At 43.1% G+C, this 20,147-nt stretch overlaps 1 protein-coding gene across 1 annotated transcript in view; it reads right to left on the bottom strand.

The window, feature by feature from the left end:
• Positions 1–20,147, bottom strand: part of CACNA1C (calcium channel, voltage-dependent, L type, alpha 1C subunit) — a 629,866-nt gene that overhangs the window by 108,093 nt on the left and 501,626 nt on the right. The window contains 5 exon segments of the mRNA XM_015422869.1: positions 15,244–15,354; positions 16,244–16,402; positions 18,523–18,724; positions 19,392–19,538; positions 19,649–19,701. Of these exon segments, the coding sequence (XP_015278355.1) occupies positions 15,244–15,354; positions 16,244–16,402; positions 18,523–18,724; positions 19,392–19,538; positions 19,649–19,701 (672 nt within the window).

Raw genomic sequence — 20,147 nt, 5'->3', positions numbered from 1 at the left:
GAGCACAACACCAAATTTTCGGAGTCCTTTTGCTTTCACGTCAGAGGTACAGCTATGTTATCATTCTGTTGAAGCCCCCAAGGAATTATTCACAACATTCTGATGGGAATTTCTTTAGGGTGTATAGTAACCTGAACACTTCTAAAGGAGGAGGACAGGAGGCTGAATAGTTGCTCATGAAGTATAGCTTTGTCCCACAATTACAGTATAATTTTTCCCCAGTGAAAGAAGACGATTGTGACTCACCCCATGATCAATTAATTAATGAAATCACCCATCGTAAACATGCAGTCGCTGGCTGGTATGGAATCTCATTTGTGCAAGGAAAACATGCCACTCTAGCTGTTCCTAGAACATTTGCCAATCAACTCTCATTGACCATGGCTGCTGAGATCAACTAGCAAGAAGCCCAAGTTTGTTTCAACACTAATGGAACCACTGTGCTCTCCAGAGACCACAGTTTCTGCATTCCGTGAAACTGAGCTTGTGTATAATGTCAGGTAAGCCTTGTCAAAGCAAGGGAAATCACTCACTGGAGCCTATTTGAAGGTCTAAGCAGAGACCACTACCCCCAGGAATCACATTAAGGATCAATCTGTAGAAGAAAGCAGTCAGTATGTTCAAGCAGCAACCAGGTTGCCTTCTGCATACAGATGAGGAGCATTGGTGCAAAGTAGGCTATGGCCCTGACACTCCATTTCGATACTAATTATTTAATTAGTCATTTCCTACTTGGCTTGCACACGTGGAGACACAAAAGGTCTGCCAAGACTGAGTAGAGTTTATCAGAGAGACCTGTTTTCATTGTTGACTTGCTTATGTCAGACTTAAATAAAATAATGATTTCAACTGCCAAGGCTCAGCCCAGGAATATATGAGGCAACAGTAAAGCAAATTCATGGACAGCTTATGTAAACATGACCTTCTCCTAGCAATTCAGCAAACATATCAGCCCCCACAATCTAGTACTGCAGTTCTAGATCAGAGCACGTTATTTCCAAGCAGACTTGACCCATGATTACTCTCAGTTTTGTGGACTTTGTCAAGTCGCAGTCGACTTGTAGGGCAAGAGACAAAGGCTGATGTGGTTTCCCATTGTCTGCCTTTGATCTCTCAGTTTAGAAATACTGTTCCAAGCATTCCACACTCCACCTCATCATGGTCATTCTGTTTCTCGTGTTGGCAAGGTTCTTGATCAAAGCACTACCACCATCAGCCCTGATTTACAGGTCATATAAAAATCTGATCAATATTTTACTCCTCCCCTGCTGGCAACCTGTTTCAAAGTTGGGCTGTCATTGCTACCAGTCCACCTTCAAGACAGTAGGGAGGAAGAGGAGGAAACAGTGTGGCCTTCCTTCAAGTAAATCTGTTTTGGGTCAGAAATGGGGAATATGAAGGTTTATCCAGCCAGGCTGCACAACAATTTGGTAGGCCTCCTCTCCTCATAAGAACATAAGAAGAGCCTTGCTGGATCAGACCAATGGTCCATCTAGTCCAGCACCCTGTCTCACACAATGGCCAGCCAGTTCCTCTGGAGGGCCAATAACAGGTCATAGAGGCCAAGGCCTTTCCCTGATGTTGCCTCTGTATGTGGAGATTCCCCTCAGTCACCATGGCTAGTAGCCACTGATAAACCTATCCTCCATGAATCTATCTAATCCCCTTTTTAAAGCTTGTTATTCTTGTGGCCATCACTATCCTCTGGCTGCGAATTCCACATTTTAATCACTCTCTGTGTAAAGTAGTATTTCCTTTTGTCCTTCGTGAACCTACTGCCAATCAGGTTCATGGGATGCCTTGAGTTCAAGAAGGAGGGAGAAAAAGTTCTCTTTGTCAACTCTCTCCCCCCATGCATAATTTTATAAACCTCTATCGCGTTCCCCCCAAGTCATCTGTTTTCTAAACTGAAAAGTCCCAGACTCTTCAGCCTTTCCTCATAGGGAAGGTACTCCAGTCCCCTAATGATCTTGGTTGCCCTGCTCGGTACTTTTTCTAGCTCTGCCATGTCCTTTTTGAGATAAATGTGGAGAGGGGGATGCATCTCAAGAGTACAGTGCTTGTAAAATATACATATCCGTGAAACTACCTTTCAAAGCGTGTTACAATTTCTATTCTTCAAGACACAATTCATGTGGGAAACTGAAGGTGTAGGGGTCTGAGTTGCTTAAAGCCATACATGGAATTCATGGAAGATGTGGGACTTTGAACCCAGATCTGATACACTAAAATAAAATTCTCTAGCCACTGCACAATGTGGGCTTCACATTCATACATCTCCATACATGATAACTCAGCTAATATGCTTTTATCATGGTATGAGACACCACATTTTGAATTTCACACCGTTATAAGAAGTCTAGTGAGAAGCAGGCTCAATTCATGTTTTATGTTAAGGAATTTCCACATATGTTGTTCAAGGCTTTCATGGCCAGAGATCATTAGTTGTTGTAGATTTTCCGGGCTGTCTGGCCGTGGTCTTGGCATTGTAGTACCTGACGTTCTGCCAGCAGCAGTGACTGGCATCCTCAGAGGTATAACACAGAAAGATGGAGTACTTTCTGTGTCAATGTGAGAAGAAAAATGGTAGGCAGGTAATTTATATCTACTCAGGAAGGTGGAGTAGGGCTGAGTTATTATCTTGGAGTTTCCCAGGCTGTGACATGCTAATGGAGGAGATTTCCTGAGGAGGTTCTTTTGCATATTGATTGGCTGTTGAAATTCTAATCTTACCTGTAGTGCTGTTGTAAGATGTAGAGCATTTTGTGATTTTCAGGACTGGAAACCATGCCCTATTTATTAAACTCTCTTCCTTCCTGTTGAAATTGTGTTTATGTTTATGAATTTCAGTGGCTTCCCTGTGTAATCTGACATGGTAAATGGATGTGTTGTCCAGCCTTTCAGTGTCTTGGAATAAGATACTGTGTCCTGTTTGAGTGAGGCTATGTTCAGCCACTGCTGATTTTTCAGGTTGGCCAAGTCTACAGTGTCTTTCATGTTCTTTTATTCTCGTCTGGATGCTACATTGTGTGGTCCCGATGTAAACTTGTGCACAACTACAGGGTATGTGGTATACTCCTGCAGAAATGAGGGGGTCTCTTCTCTCTTTTGCCAATTGTAGCATCTGTTGTATTTTTCTGGTGGGTCTGAATACTGTTTGTAGGTTGTGTTTTTTCATAAGTTTTCGCATCTGATCAATGATTCCTTTGATATATGGCAAAAACACTTTTCCTGTGGGAGACTGTTTTTCCTCAGTTATTTGTTTTACCTTTGGTTTAATTGCTCTTCTGATTTCATTCTTGAAGCAGCCATTTGCTTGAAGTGTGTGGTTTAGATGATTTAGTTCATTGTTGAGAAAGTGCAGTTCACATATCTGTCTTGCGCAGTACTAATGTTTTAATCATGCTTCTTATAGTTTGCACAACAGCGGAGACTCCATATAAATTGAGGCCTACTTTATACCATGCAAATCCTACAAGTTATTCTAGTTCTACATTAAAGTTGAATGTTTGCAGGATAACATTATGCAGATATAAGTAAGAAGGGGCACAGTCCCTGATGTACTATCCAGTCTAGTTATTTTTGAACATTTAACACATATGGGATGTTATAAATTGGGGGATGTTATAACAGAAATCTCCTATTTGGACTGTTCTGTAATCCCTAGAAGGAATCACTGGAATTTTTAGTTTTACAGATCAATCATAGGTGAGAGTTATGTGCTATTGTTTCTAAATCTCATTTTCTTCATGTGTTGCAGAAGTGGAATTGTCTCTCATTATCTGCAAAAGGTTGCTCCTGCCAACGTAGCAGCTCGAAAGCAAGAAATTGCAAGTAGATAAATAGGTACCGCTTCGGTGGGAAGGTAACAGCGTTCCTTGCTCCTTGGTGTTTACTCATGCCGGCCACATTACCACAGAAACGTCTTCGGACAGCGCTGGCTCTTCTGCTTGGAAACGGAGATGAGCACCGCAACCCTAGAGTCGGATTTGACTGGCTTTCGAGCAAGGGAACCTTTACCTTTACCTATCTGCAAAAAACCTGAAAAAAATGTAACCTATGCACTGAGTTGTAGACAAGTTCTCTGTTCAAAGAGAAAATCTTGAGGAAGGGGGAGTTGTGTGAGGATTGAACAGCATCTTACAATTTTCAAAAGCATTGGGCTTTGCTAGGCTGATACTTTAACATTTATTCTAATTGTATCTGAATATCGATGTGTGAAGAACAGGGCTGTGAAACTCAGAAGTTTGCATCCAGTCATTTAACTAGTAGTTAGAAGACTGAAAAGTCCCACATGAGAGGCAAAGAAGCCCAATCAGACTTGGCTGACAATTTGTATTAGCAGAGCTGCTTAATATTACTATGCTATATTTACATTTCTAGGATGAGTTACCCTTTGGAACAGCCCCTGGCTATGGCACTCATCTCTGAGCTTTTGCTGAAGAATGTCTCACTGAAGAGTGGTAGAGCAGAGAAACATTCTTGCCTCCTAGCTAAGAGAATTATACTGAATCACTCTTATGCTAGCGTTTCAATCTCAGCATACGATTCATCACTGTGCCCAAGAGAATAAAACATATGAATCTTGTGGAATACTACTGAGTATCAACAGCAAATGACACCAAGCAGAGATAATGAATGTTCTGTTAAGGTTACAAACAAAATTTAGCAATAGCAGCAATCATGGTTAGAAAGAAGAACACTGAAGGACAAATCTTACTGGGGATCATCTCAGACTGCAGGAAAAACAGCATCTATCTGCACACTGTTCATCAGGTCCCATCCTGTCGATGGGCTAATCTGGAGAACCAAACAAACCTAATGGATTTATGTGGTGGTGCCTTAGGGAACCATTCACATACCATAGTATTCAATTCAATCCTTATCAGGTAATGGAAATGAGATCCCAACTCTGGTCTGTCCCAAAACACAAATGTTCTTAAACGTTATGCTTTTTAATTTTCTTACATACATTTATTTCATACACGATTAAAAAAACCTTTTCCTTGCTTATCCAAAAATGAAGCAATGCCATCATTTCATAGTGACATTCATACTTGCTTCGATAGAATTATCTATTATATCTGTCTCTCTCTGATTCATGTAGTTTTTTTCCTGATACACAGATTAGACATCCACTGAGAGTACATGGATGTTTCCCCTAACGGTATCCAACCACTGAACCCTTAGCAAATTACAACCTAAGATCTTATGGAAGCTGAGTAGCTTTATGGGTTGAAGGCAAAATGCAGAACCTTTGGCTCTGTGTTTAATGGTGTAATGATATCCTCAGAAACCGATGATTCTGACATAATATTTTAATTCACAGAAGAATTAATGTGGAGAAAGGAAGTGATAAGCACACCAAAGTTTACCCAGGTCTTGCAAAACACAGATCTACAAGCAGCCTATATTTTTGCCTCCTCTTGCTCATGAAACTTTCTTGCAAAAGCTGCATGCATTTTGCATTCTGATACAGTGGTTTTCAAATGTTGCCCCTCCACTTAGACAGGTTTTACTGCCTTAGCTTTTGGTGGTGGTGGTGGTGGTGGGGTTGCATTGCTTTCCAGCTCTGTAATCCTCATCCCGCTGCATGGTTCATTAGAGGTCTTTGCTGCCTGACTGAGTTGCTGTTCATATTTTGTAATCTGCCTTAAGCCTCAGTGAGAAAGACAGGCTATAAAGGAAGATAATAATAATAATAATAATTCCATGGGTGTAAAAATTATATAATCAGAATGAATCTGGTCAACTACTGTGTGGTTGCAGTCTGTGTAAAGCATTTCTAATGGGAACTACATACACTGCAACACAGAAAATGCCTTCAGTAGTTGGCATAATTGCCTCTGAACCCATGTCCTTGCACTGGAAATATGCACTTAATTGACAGAAACTCTGGTTTTAAAAACAGTTAAATAAATACTGTTGCACATCAGCTTACAAATACTATCAAATGCTAACCGGCTATTAATGCCTTCTATTTTATATATAAGTAAAATAATAATATATGTTCAATGCAGACTATACGGCTGATGTTCAGTCAATAGTATACATCAACATTCACACAGGAGAAGCAAGGGGAATTCAGGGGGGCATATTAGCTCTATCCCTGACTAAACCCTACTGAAACTAATGGACATGTGTACATGGTTCAGTCTGAGCTTTTGTACTCGTAGTAAGAGGTTGCACAGATGTGGGGTTTCCCACTGAGGCCAGAAGTACCTTTTCTCCAAGCCTATTCCTTTTCTGTGCAGCTGCTGTTCCTGCAGGCATAGTTGTGAATGAGACCCCAGCACACCATCCCACTGGGCTTTTTAAACACCATGTGAATAAATTTCTATGTTAAACAATTAAGTGTAATAGCTAATCTAGTGCTTCCCACACTGCTGCATTATGCACAGCCATATCATTTTTTAAATTATAAATCATAATGACACTGTTAAAATCTTCAAGTGCTAGTCTGGAAATAAATCTGTCACAACGTTGCAAGTACACACAAATTCCCTGGGTATGATTGCTATGCAGGAAAGAGTCCCTTTTTAGTGACACTCCTGCCCACATTTTTCATATTGCATTTCCTCTGCCAGATTACTTGCCAGTCTGGTGTGAGACTAGTTAGTTACACAGCACCGCCCTTTCTAGAAGAAACAAGTCCTACTTTTTTTCATTCATTGTGCAGTAAGGTGGGGGAGGTGGTATTTCAAACAACTCTGAGGTCTGACCTATGAAAGGCAGCAACCTTTTTTCCTGTTGACAAACATGGAATGACTCTACAACTGTGTACTGCGAGCATACGTTCTCCTTAACAACTGGTTCCTCTCTCCCCACCCCTTGTGGTACGACAGCACAATGATACATTTCTCTAAGACAGGGGTCTCCAACATGATGTCCATGGGCACCTTGGTGACCACCAGCACCTTTCCTGGCACCTGCCGTGTGTTTTTATAATGTTTTTAGAAAGTGGATGAGGTCAAATAGGGCATCTACTCAACAAGGCTTCTGATTGACTACTGGGGATTTGATTGGCTGAGTGTCAGGGATCAAGGCCCTCCCCCAAGTCTCCGACCCCGGGACAGAGGGGCATGGCCACTCTGGAAGCAACACTCACCTGCAGGGGAGCCTGGAGGAGCCGGGGAGCCCTGACATGAAGGCAGGGAGTGGCCTCGGCACAACACCAACATCTGTGGCTCAGCTGGGAGTGCTGGGGAACGCTACAGGTGCGTCACAGCAGGCATGGCTCAGCTGAAGATGATGCAGGCACCAGCACTGTCATCTGCAGGTGCCTGAGGATGAGCAGCCTGGAAGGACTGGACCCTCCAGCCCCTGGGATGGATGGCCAGAAAACAGCAGGGAGTGTAAATGGGACGCAGCATGGACCTCCAGAGACTCTGCGGTAGCTCTGGGGGAGAAGGGGAAGTGTACTAGACAGCCAGGCCAGGCCAGGACCGGAAGGCGAGGGAGTTGGGGAAATCACGGGCTGAGCAGGTGGTGGAAGAGTGGTGGAGGAAGGGAAACTTGGATGGGCAGAGCCTTTGTGCCCTTGGGAGGGGGCTGGAAAAGTGGCCAGGGAGGATAGGTTGGCAGTGCTCAAAGTGGATGCAGACAGCCAGAGAGTGAAGGATGGAGAGTTAGCCTGAGGGAAGGAGAGGGAGAAAGGGTGACTTAATACTCCTCCCTTCCCACATATGAGGCCACAGGAAGATTGGAAGGGGTGTTATGAAAGTGGCCAAGGGTGTGACATTGCCAGAGGGGCACAGGGGTCCTCACACTGAGCAGATTTTTAAATTGTTTTGACAACACAAAGATCTTCACTATGTGACTGAAGCTGTGGCAGCCACATGGCAGCTGACTTCGCTTCCTGCGGCAACCATTCTGTGGCACCCATTTTATGGTTGTGCCCACCATGCTGTGTCAGAATTCCAAAGGTACCTACAGGGTCATAAAGATTGGGGACCCCTGATGTAACCAGAGCTACACTACTGATCTTCCCCTCATGGACCTGAGCCTTTCACAGGGGAGATAACTTGTTTGGGCCTGTGCCTTTAACACCAACCTGATGTCTAGGAAGGGGAACTCCTTCCTTTTTCTTGGAAGTCTTTGTGCATTCATACTAATGGGAATTTGAGCCTGTGCACAGTATCATCTGTAAACTTTGAGATCTACTCAGAAAAGATGTTTGCCATTTACTGTGCCCAGATGGGCTCCATTGCTCATGATTCAAGTGTCTGAAGCAGTGCTCTCTTCCTTGATTGTCACACCATGAAGAACTTCTATCCTGAGAAGGTAGGCCAATGCACCCCCACAAATCCCTTTGCTCTCCCAGAATCCTTTCCCCTTCCTTTTCCCTGGCAAGTATGGTGCTGACATTGCCTTTCTTGTGGGGGAAATTTCTAACTACTAGCTCTACAATATCCCTTTTCAGGTGCAGTGACCAGAACCATACACAATACCCCAAGTGTGGTCTCACCACAGATTTGTATAAGGGCAGTATGATAGTGGTAGTTTTATTCTCTATTTCTGTTCTAATTACAGTCAGCATGGAATTTGCCTTTTCCACAAAGAGCTGCACACTGGAGATCCAATTCATCAACTAAAAGGACTGCTAGAGGATACTATCCCCACTCCCTTCTCCAGTATATGGCTATAATTATTAAGGGGTTTCTTGGGAGTGACACCTTCAGTGCCCTAAGTCTCCATCTTGAAAGGAAAGTTGTCTCTCTCACTCTTAGTTTTGGGAGCCCTGTCTTTGAGGGAGGAATGTTCTGAAGAAGTGAGCAGTGACTCACAAAAGCTCATATTGTACCACAAATTTGGTTAGTCTTTAAGATGCTACTGGACTCTTACTGTTTCCTACAAGTTAAAATGTGTGTGTGTTAAGTCAAGTTCCTTCCAATTTATGGTGAGTCTATGAATTAATTCCCTCCTCCAAAACATCCTATAATTAACATCCTTACTCAGGTCTTGCAAACTGAGGGCCATGGCTTCCTTAATAGAGTCAATCCATCTCATGTTATAGAGTCTCATGACTATAGAGTCAATCCATCTCTTTTCCTGCTGCCTTCAACTTTTCCTAGCATTATTGTCTTTTCCATTGACTCTTGTCTTTTCATAATGTGACCAAAGTACGATAGCCTCAGTTTAGTCATTTAGGTTCTAGGGAGAGTTCAGCCTTGACTTGATCTAGAACCCACTTATTTGTCTTTTTGGTGATTAATGGTATCTGTAAAACTCTCCTCCAACATCACATTTCAAATGAATCAATTTAAAATATACATACAAAAAACATAACAACAACAAAAGCATAGGGTTGGAAGGGGGGTGATGTGTGCCTTTAAGTGTTTGGTTGAGGTACAGTAATAGCAGAGCAAAGTGACTGAGAGAGACAAATGTGCTGTGATTGGTGGATGACAGTGTGTGGGAGGGTTTTTTTGAAGTGAATCTGTGTGGGTGAATGAGTGTGTCAGTTTTTTTTTTTTTTTTTAAATTTATATGCCAATAAAAGGCTTTGGATGGAGAGTGTCAGTTATGAAAGAGTTATGAAAGTCAGTTGGAATTGTTCAGTTGGTGTTCAGTCAGTGAGGGTTATTATAGTTCTGTGTGAGATCTCAAAGTGGGCAGTATATATGTCCTTAGCCTGAGTGGTTGACTCTAAAGGAAAGACTGAATCCTGTTAATGTTAGAACTGAGTGTCAAACAAACAAAAGTAAAGGGAAAAAAGGCTGTGTGTGTGATACACTTGAACAACATATTTACAAGTCCCTTTATCCTAAACAGTTACAGAATAACCAACCTCATATTTTGTTCTTAGTTCAATAAATCATCTTTTGTTTAAGTTATCCCAGAATTGAATTCGATCCTTCCTCAGGACCACATAGATCCCTGAAAAGCCTAGACCCTGCATTACTTTACCAGAAAGAGGAACAGAGAGAAGGTTTGGAAATCCTTAAATTCCTGGTGGCAGCCGAATCTACCCAGTTTAATAAAGCAAAGAGCACATTTAAAGGGTAAACCAGTCCTCCCAAATAAGTGGATGCCACAAGCTTCAAAGGTTAATGCCAGCATCTTAAATTGTGCTTAGAAACAGATTGGGAGCCATTGTAGATGGGCCCAGGCTGGACTGGTATGGTCCCTATAATCCACTCCAGTCAACATCCTGGCTTCAGCATTCTGCACCAATTGAAGTTTCCACACAATTTTCAAAGGCAGTCTCATGTAGACTGCATCACAGTAATCTAATCTAGATGTAACCATGGCATGCACCACAGTAGCCAGATCTTTTCCGCACAGGAAAGGACTCAGCTGACTAACCAGTTGAAGACATTCCTGGCCACAGCTTCCACTTGCTTATCCAACAGTAGGCCTGAGACTAAGAGCACCTCCAAACTATGGACCTGTTCCTTCAGGGAGAGTGTAACCCCATCCACAATGGGTGACACCTTAAATCCCGGTTCAGACCTTCTGCCCACCAGTAGCACTTCTGTTGTGCCAGGATTTTCAGTTTTTTAGCCCTCATCCACTCCAAAACTGCCTCCAGACACAAGTTCAGGGTTCCTATAGCCTCCCTAGTATCAGCTGGAAGTAGGGTTGCCAAACGCCCCGGTTTGCCAGGGGTCCCCCGCTTTTTTGGGGGGGGTTCTACCCGCCACCGGCCAGATGGCCGGCGGGGGAAACCCCACCCCCAACACCCATCTCTCTCCCTTTAAGTGTGTACAACCCGTGTTTCATCCCAAGCGCGAACTCCGCAAGCTTGCAGGGAAATGCCAGTTTCATTCTTAAAAGGGAAACGCAGCTGCTCTTAAAGGGGAAACGCCGGCTGCCGGCTACTTTAAGTGCAGGGAACTGCCATTTCCGGAGATCCGGCGCACAGGCGGGTGGGGGGGAGGCAGACGTCCCCAACGTGACTTCATCATGTTGGGGATGCCCCACCCCCTCCAGGAACGCCCCCAAAGTCCCCCGCTGGCGGTGGAAGATGGACTTGGCAACCCTAGCTGGAAGCATAAGATAAGAGCTGTCATCTACTTATTAGTGACAACCCAGCCCAAACTTCCAGATGACCTCATCCAGAGATTTCATGTAGGTGTTAAAAAGCACAGGGGACAAGATGGAGCCTTGCAGTACTTCACAGTAGTTTCCAGCATCGCCTTCTGAAACGTAGCTTCCAGGTAGGGCCAGAACCACTGCAAAATGGTGCCTCCTAGTCTGAGCTCAGAAATGTGGTCCAGAAGAATACCATGATGATGGTACAGAAAGCTGCTGATAGGTCCAAAAGAATCAACCGAGTTGTACTCCCTCTTTCCATCTCTTGTTTAGGTCCCATAACCAGGCCTGGAAACAGACTGGAAAGGATCCAAACAATGCACTTCATCCAGGAATGCTTGAAGTTGCCCAAACTCCCCCATTCAATCATCTTGCTCAAGAATGGAACATCTGAGACTGGTTGATAGTGAATGAAATCTCTTGGGTAGGCTTCTTTAGTAGTGAATGCACCACAGTCTGTTTCAAGGGGGTAACCCCCACCCCTCTCTCAAAGACGCATTAACTATCCCTCACACCCAATCAGCCAGCCCCCTGGCAGATTTAAATAGTCAGGAAGGGCAAGGGCCATACAAGCAGGTGGTGGGCCTCAAATATCCAAGGACACCATCCACATCCTCAGACTGAATAAACAGAAAAGTATCCCAAACAACTGGACAAGTTGGCATCCTGGTACCATCTTACCCTGTCACTGCTAATGTAAGTCTAAGTTACTATGGATGCGAGGGATTTTATCTACAAAGTATTACGCAAAACGCTCACAGCAGGCCATCTGCTGCAGACCACACCCCTTCAAGCTCTGAACAAGCAGAATGCCTTTGCTAGCCTACAATGTACAGACACAATGGTGGCAAAAAAACATTGTTTCTTTGCTGCCATCACCACCACAGAATATGCTTTAAAATGAGCTTTAGCCCGGGTCTTACTGAATTCATCTTGAGTCTTCCTGCACTGTTATGATAGCCAGTTTGGTGCAGTGGTTAAGTGTGTGGACTCTAAGCTGGGAGAACCGGGTTTGATTCCCCACTCCTCCACTTGCACCTGCTGATGTGACCTTGGGTCAGTCACAAGCTCTGGCACAGCTGTCCTTGAAAAAGAACAGTTTGTGTCAGTTCTCTCAGCCCCACCCACCTCACAGGGTGTCTGTTGTGGGGAGGGAAAGGGAAAGGAGTTTGTAAGGCGCTCTGAGACTCCAAGTGAAGGGCGGGGTATAAATCCAATCTCTTCATTTCCCTTGTCTTTTCATCTCTCAGTAAACCAAGAGGGTATCTGGATGCTAATACCTGAGAGATGGCACCAGGAGCAATTGTGTCAACTTCCTGTGTCATTTCTTCATTCTAGGGGTCAACGGTGCATCAACAGGAGCACCAGTCATATCAACAACAATATCCCCTACAACCATCAGAAAGCCATTTGGATCCACCACTCCCTGGAGCAGATCATTTTAATAGATCCCCCACCCCTGCAGGGTCTTGGTATCCCCGTAGTTCTAAACCTGAGCAAACAGATTCTGTTCATGACAAAGGAGCCATCATTAATTCCTCCACCCTCAAATCACAGTCATCCTGCCCATAATAAAATACCAGATCAAGAGTGTGAACTAAAGACCGTGTAGGACCAGTTATTATGTGCAACAAGCATATGGTTGTCATGGAGGCCCTGAAATCCTGAGCCACTCCTCAGCATGAATGCTGACATTCCTGAGAACAACCAGTCTAGCAAGACCACCTCTATCAGCTCAGGCAGGGAGACCGTTGGGCAGAGGGATGGGCAGTACATCAACAGAATCTCTATCCTGTCAGTCCCAGCATTAGGTACACAGCCTCAAAATGGATGAGGCACTATGATAAGGGGTTAGAGTCATAAGAACATAAGAAGACAATGTTGGATCAGGCCAGTGGCCCAACCAGTCCAACATTCTGTCACATAGTGGCCAAAAATACCAGGTGCCATCAGGAGGTCCAGCAGTGGGGCCTTACAGATTACAGCAACATCTCCCCACCTGCCAGGCCTGTGCTGATGTATCACCAAGTACCCTGGGGGGTGGGGTGGGAGAAGTTAAGCATCCCTGCTACCAAGTCTCAGTGATACCTGAGATACAGATATGGTCCACATCCTAAAAAGTTCACATAATGTAGTAACATGAACTTGTTGCTAGAACTCTGTAGCCATATCAATTGTGTACCCCATCACCTCTTTCTCCTTACTGCTTGCTGGCTAACGAGTCCTGAGCCTTCAAAGCTCTGTTGCCAACAATTTCTCCCAACCACATACATCTTATCCCTCTCAGTTCTGTGTGCAGTTTTCCCTGTTTCTTTTTCCCCAACTACATGCCCCTTGTGCCCTGCTCAAGCTTTTGCCCTTCATTAGGATTACAACTAAAAACAAAAAAGGGGAAATAAACTAGCCCACGACAAACTGAATTAAGTATCAAAAGGTTTAGAAAATGTAAGCATACAGGCCAAATAATTAATTTTTAATTGACTAATAGTATTATTTGGCCTGTATATTTATGTTTTCTTAACCTTCATTAGGGTTACCACAGGAGACCAAGGGCTGGTACATGAATTGTGTTAACAAATGGATTTTTGGCAAATACAACTTTGTCATGAAAGGGTACGATAAGCTACAATTGCTTATACCCTGTGTGTGTGCATGCATCTTTATTTGCTTTATTTTGTGATCCCTTTTCAGCGTTTCCCCCCTATTTCCCCATTTTCTGTATATTCAGCATTCTATTTTATTAAAGTCTTTTATTAAATGTGTTCCATTTCTCTGCTGTAGAAATGCTCTTCCATTTTATCTCCATTACTCAAGCACAGCCTTCTTTCTCAGTCTCTGTTACCCTAATTACTCCCTTTCATGAGCGTTTCTCACATTCTTCAAAGCTCATGTTCTATTTTCAGTGTCTTCACTAGTATTTAACAGACTATGAACATATTGGAGGCAATAACCAGTACGAATGCCATGTATTTTAAACTGGCCTCCAAGATCTCAAGAGATACCATCCAAAAACCTACAAGGCATTTCACAAGTCCAAAATGTAGGAAATATATCTTTTTTAATCCGTTGCTGCAAGAAGCACCCTGTCAAAATGGGAAGAGCACAGCAGTGTCCATCTTTGCTCTGTGCCAGCCCCACTATGCCCAGGCTGGCAAAGAGGATCACGGATGCAACAGTGGCTGGCTATACACTGCGCTGTCCTGGGCATGGTGTGGCCAGTCAGTAGGAGCAAAGGCACAAGGGCACCTGGCTTCCTCCTGTGCCAGCCTGGGTGCAGAACATCTGGCCCAGAGTAGCACAGCGGTGCCTCCTTTCTCTCCAACCAGCTCTTTGGACCTCTAGCAAGTAAGGAAGTGTGGTGACAGGATGAGCATGACTCTGGCCTCCCAATCTGTTTTGGCCTCCCAATCTGCCCCAATTTAACCAGTTCCAGTAAAATTTAAAAACCACATTGATGGTAAAGGCAATTCCTAGCTTAAGTATAAGCTGATGTGTGGGGTCACCCAGTTTTGCTCCAGTATAATACAAACAGGCTTGCAAATTTAGAGCAGAAACATACTAGCAGAAATCTTTCACCTGGCTGTGCTTAATGGACTCCTGGTATCTTTGGTGTTTAACTAATTTCCTCTGACCAAGGTATTACCTTTGCTGCACAAATCCATAAATCTAGGAGCTAATCCACATAACCATGTTTGAGGAAGAGAAATCACTCTGAAGTGAGATTTCCCTTTCACATTTATGTGGAAGACTGGTCTTGGAAAGAATCTGCAGTCATTAAGATGTCTAAAAGCGAGATCCTGCTTTTAGAGTGTTTTTATTTTACAGTGTATTTTCAGAAGCCTATTTTTCACCTGGTGGCCACTGATGGAAAATGTCATCTTATGGTGGCTCTTCCACCTCAAGTATGTGATGTAAGAACAGTGGAGCGTCATTCAGCTCTAGAGTAAATGCCATGATGAGTCAACTGAGATGTGTTTCTAAAAAACATGGCTTTTCTGTCTCTATGCTCAATTCAAGAACAAAAGGATCCTCCAAGCACAGATTGAGACTCCAGTCCAGACAACATCTGCTCATATCCACCCCGTGAGTGGAAGATGGGAGTTGGGGGGGGGGGATATTGATAGGTCTATTATGTATTTTCATTTCCTCCTGTCCTCCCTTTTGATACTGTAAGTGTATAGTGAATGAATGATCAACTGCTCCTACCTTGGGTTTGAAGGCAATTAATTTCAAGACCATCTCGACAGTGAAGAGGCCGGTGAACAGCATGTTGAGAATGTTCATTGCTTCCTTGAAGAGGCAGCTCTGGCCATAGTGCTGAAAAGCAAACATTCGATTTGGCACTTGGATTGTTTGGGCTCATCCTACTTTTTCTTTTATAAAGAGCCTCTCCTCCCCCATTTGTTTGTGTGTTCCTTATTTTTAATGATCTAGTTTTTTTAAAAAATATATTTTTATTTCAAAGGAGTTTCCCCTGAGGACCTCTGCACAGCTGTGAAGTGCCTTCCCATGGAGATTTCCAGAAGCCTAAAAATCTGGCATTTCTAGCCCTTGTGCTTCTTAAGGCTCAAAAAACAGGAGAGTACAGGTTTCCACTGATCATGAGCACACAATATTCATATTGCTCATTTCAAGTTGTTCATTTCATTTGTTCTCAGTGGCTCAGTAATCCTTACAACAGCCCCATAAGTTGGGGCATTTTTGTTTGTTGGTTTTGGCCATCAAGTCACAGTTGACTTATGGCAACCCCATAGGGTTTTCAAGGCAAGAGACATTCAGAGGTGGTTTGCCACCGTCTGCCTCCGCGTTGCGACCCTAGTGTTCCTTGGTGGTCTCCCATCCAAATACTGAGCAGGACCAACTCTGCTTAGCTTCTGAGACCTGGCTAGACTGGACTATCCAGGTCAGGTCAGGGGAGTATTACTGTGCTCCTAGTGCAGAATGAATTGGGAACAGCAGTTCTTATACTGCCCCCCATCACCTCTTTATTCTCCACAATTATACATCTGACAAGTAATTCCATACCTATTTTAACCCCCCATGAATGTTGTAATCAGAATACAAAATGACTGTGTACTATTGCCACAGCTGTACAAGTGCCTTTTGGCATTCACATCCACAGTTCTAGCCCTTGAGAAACAAGCAACATTTTGCATTATAGCGAAGGAGAAATGCCCAGTGTGTTCCTTTCTCATTCCTGACCTACCTGCATGGCCAGGCAGATGGTATTCAGCATGATGAGGATGAAAATGAGGTATTCAAAATATGTGGAGTTTACCACATACCAAACTTTGTACTGGTACTTGTTTTTAGGGATGTACCTTCGCAGGGGGCGAGCCTTCAGAGCGTATTCTACACACTGCCGCTGTAAATAAAAAATAGTGCCTCAGATAATCCATCCATTTGAAAAAGAAGTTCCACAACGATTTGTCAAGTGTGCTATTTTTTCAGCCTGACTTTTTCAAACTGAAGGTGACACTCTTTAGGGGCAGGTGATAACCACTGCAAGAAGTGTGTTTGTGGATAAAGGAAGTGCAGTGCTACCTAACAATAACAAATATTCTTAAGGCATCTTAAAGATTAACAAATAACGATGAAATGGACTTTTGTGGACTATGCCATAAAAACTTGTCATAATATATCAGTCAGTCTTTAAAGCATTATGACAATGCAACAAACTTAATCCAGCTACCCCTCTGGAATTTGTCACAAATAATAGGAAAGGTCTTTAACATTTATACAGTGTGTTTCACGTCTTCCCAAGGGCTTCACAAACAGTTCTATAATTAGTATTGTTATCTCTACAGCATGTGTGTTGGTGTGCACACGGACAGAATAACGTCTTCTCTAAAGACACTCAGTGGTTCTGTGACTGTGTGAAGATTCCTCTGTTCAGAGCTAACACTCTGAGCCACTAGTCTTCTAGAGTGAACAGAATTTTGTATCCATCACTAACAACAAAGAGTCAAGTATTTTCCTGGGGACAGGAAAGGTTCCCTAAATCGCCTCCCTAAATAACTCGCCCTCCTCAATTTACTCTAAATAGGTTGTTACACTGAAAAAATCAGCTGCTGCCAAAAAGTTGCTTGCATCATGCTTCAAGGACTCAGGAGACACCTTCTTGGAAATGGGAGATTTGAAATGGCTCCACTATCCTCACAGGCATCAAGTCTTTTAGGTTAAATGATAGGTTAGTGACAAAACCTTGAAAAGGTTAAACCTTAAATGACAAAACTTTGAAAAGCAAATATGAAAAGCAAATTGGGTTTATATAAATTGGTGGGTTTGGGGATACCTTTGCATTTAGCAATATATATTCTCACTTTTGTGAGCTGCAGAACTGCTGCTATCTTCCGGAAAGATATTTGCTAGAAAGAAGGCTGAAGGACAACAAAGAACCTGTCAGTCCTTCAGCTGCTTCAGTATCCCTTCTGTCTTCTGCTCAGCCTGCCAGTCAAACGCTCCATGAGGAAAGTTACACACTCTGAGAAACTCACGCGATCCTCAAAACATCAGCCTGCTTGCAGAGATCAGCATGTGAGCCACTAACAAGAAACTAGTAGAAGCCAAAAATGAGAGATCACGGGAGGAAGTGGAAATCCAACAACATCTGTGACAAAAATAACGACGAGTCAATAAAGATATGTTGCAAAATCATTTTCTGTAGTAATTCTGTAGAAAATTCTCATTATTGCTCCCATGCTAACAAATGCTGTGCAATGTAAACAATTCGTTTCACAATATTTGCTTTATCTGAGCATGTAGCAATCACAATTCTTATCAATTACTACTTATCAACTCTTGAAGGAAATATTCCATGTTGACGCTCTAATAACAGAACCCATGGTCTTCACAATGGGTTCTACACCCATATCTTTATTGACTCTTCATTATTTTTGTCACGGATGTTGTCGTTGGATTTCCACTAACAAGAAACTAGCAGCATTCAGATATCACAACATACTATTAAACAAAGGTTTGAACATAGTTTGTGCTCATACATTCCTCTTGCTCTTCTCACCTCACTTGCCACGATGCCTAAATGCAGGTACCCTGGCAAATTAAGAGTTTGAGTGTGTGTGTGTGGGGGGACAAATTTTGATTGGCCAAGGCACCTGCATTCAGATGCCTCGGCAAACTGGAGTTTGAGTGGAGGAAGGAAGAGGTGGAAAGGAGTGAGGGAAGCACACGAACACAGCAAACAAGCTGTCTGTGCCCAGTGCCAGTCAACCACTGTTTAATTACCGCTTGTCATGATGTCTGAATGTGAGAGAAATTCTTCTAGCAGCCTTTGTACCACCGGATGCACTTTATTTGTAAGATTGCACACTAGCACTTTTAAATGTCTTATGAATGTTCTGTTTTTATCTGTTTTAATCTTTTATGTAAGCTGCCCTGAGCCTGCCCCGGTGGGGAGGGCGGGGTATAAATCAAATCAATCAATCAATCATTTCCCTCAGTTACATCATGGAGCTATTCTGTTACCTGGTTCTTGTCCAGCTCACAGTTCTTATACTCCTGCTCTCCTTGCTCCTGAAAAGTGACGATGACGAAACCAACGAAGATGTTCATCATGAAGAAAGCGATGATGATGATGTAGATAATGAAGAAAATGGAGATCTCCACCCTGTGGTTATAGATGGGCCCCACATCTTCCAGATGGGAATCAATAGATCGATACAGCAGTCTAGAAAAAGGAAAGAATCCCAAGACAGACACTAAGGGCACTTCCAGGTGGCCCTAACTGCAGGGATTGGGAACACTGCTGTAAGGGGTGTTTCTGTCCACACTGGACCCTGCCAGTCCACAAGACTGACAGTGTCCAGTGCGGGATTTGTATGAGCTGTACAGTCTTTGTTACCAGCTCACCACAATAAGCGTGGAGGTAATTCAGGAGACAAAAGTGGCCATTGCCTTTCTTTAGGACACTCCTAAAATTGTCAATGAACGCTGCAGCACTCAATTAGAAGCATGGGAAGGCTACTGTCTAAGTTTTGTTGCTAGAAAGTTTCCAACAGACTTTGTCACATTGAGCTGGTCTTGTAAGTGCTTCAAGAAATGTCAGTAGCAGAATTCATTGGCGTGTATCCTACCACTCCGCACCGCAAAAGAGCTGCTTCTGTTGGAGAAAGGCTCCTTACAATGGAAGAAGGCTATAAACTTTACTGAGTGGACTGGTTGGATAAAAGCCACTGTAGAACCTTTGATGTCTTGGCTGAACTAGTACGAGATTATTTGAATGCACTGAAGCATTTGCAAGACTGGCTTAACATGGTAGTCTATGTGCTGGAAAAAGCTGTCTTTTGATTTCACCAAATAAAAAATGGTTCTGTGAATTAGTTTTAAACACTCACTCTGGCCAGCCTTCAAAGGTTGAAACGGTGAAGAGGGCCATCATGGCAGTGAGGACGTTGTCAAAATCAAATTTGCTATTCTCCCAGTTTCGGATGTTCAGTATTGGATGGGAGACCTCCCCATCCTTGTAAGTAATAAACTTGCCCCTGTTCCGAGAAGAAAGATATGGGGAAGAGATGAGAGAATTAAGTTTTTGGCATCTTGATCAGTCAGTGGGAAAATCTGCAGGAAGTCTGGCCACCTGTAGAGAACTCACTTGCACTCTGCTTCTGTTTGTTTGGAGCTATCACTGCAGCTGTACAATTTGCCCTGGAAGAAGATGAAAGTAGAAGTGTTATAGGTCCTTTTATTATTGATACCAGATTTTTTAAATTAGTGCCTCATGAAGAAATAATGTGTTTTGTGTTTTCTTCACTCATTGACATCTTAATAGATGTAAAAATTGCCCCCAACCAAGAACCTTTCCTTACTCCTATGTTGCCCTACATCTGATTTCTGTACAAAGTTGGGGGCAGGAAGGCTACAATGGGGGGGGGGGTTGTTTCAGATTTATTTTGCAACTCTGGGAAGATCTTTGCACTTTTTTGTATGTTTTGGAATGACATTTCTCCCTTTTAATAGATCTTTATGAATTTAACAAGTTTTTGAAGTAATCAATTATGTGTCCACATCACGGGGGGAAAGAACCTGGAAAAATGTTCAAAAACAGGTGGAACCAAGATGGGATATGCTGTTGTGTAAACATGTGCCTAGAC

This window comes from Gekko japonicus, unplaced genomic scaffold (assembly GCF_001447785.1).
Source record: "Gekko japonicus isolate JY-2015 unplaced genomic scaffold, Gekko_japonicus_V1.1 scaffold34, whole genome shotgun sequence".
Lineage (NCBI taxonomy): Eukaryota > Metazoa > Chordata > Lepidosauria > Squamata > Gekkonidae > Gekko > Gekko japonicus.
This window is presented reverse-complemented; position numbering and strand designations above follow the sequence as displayed.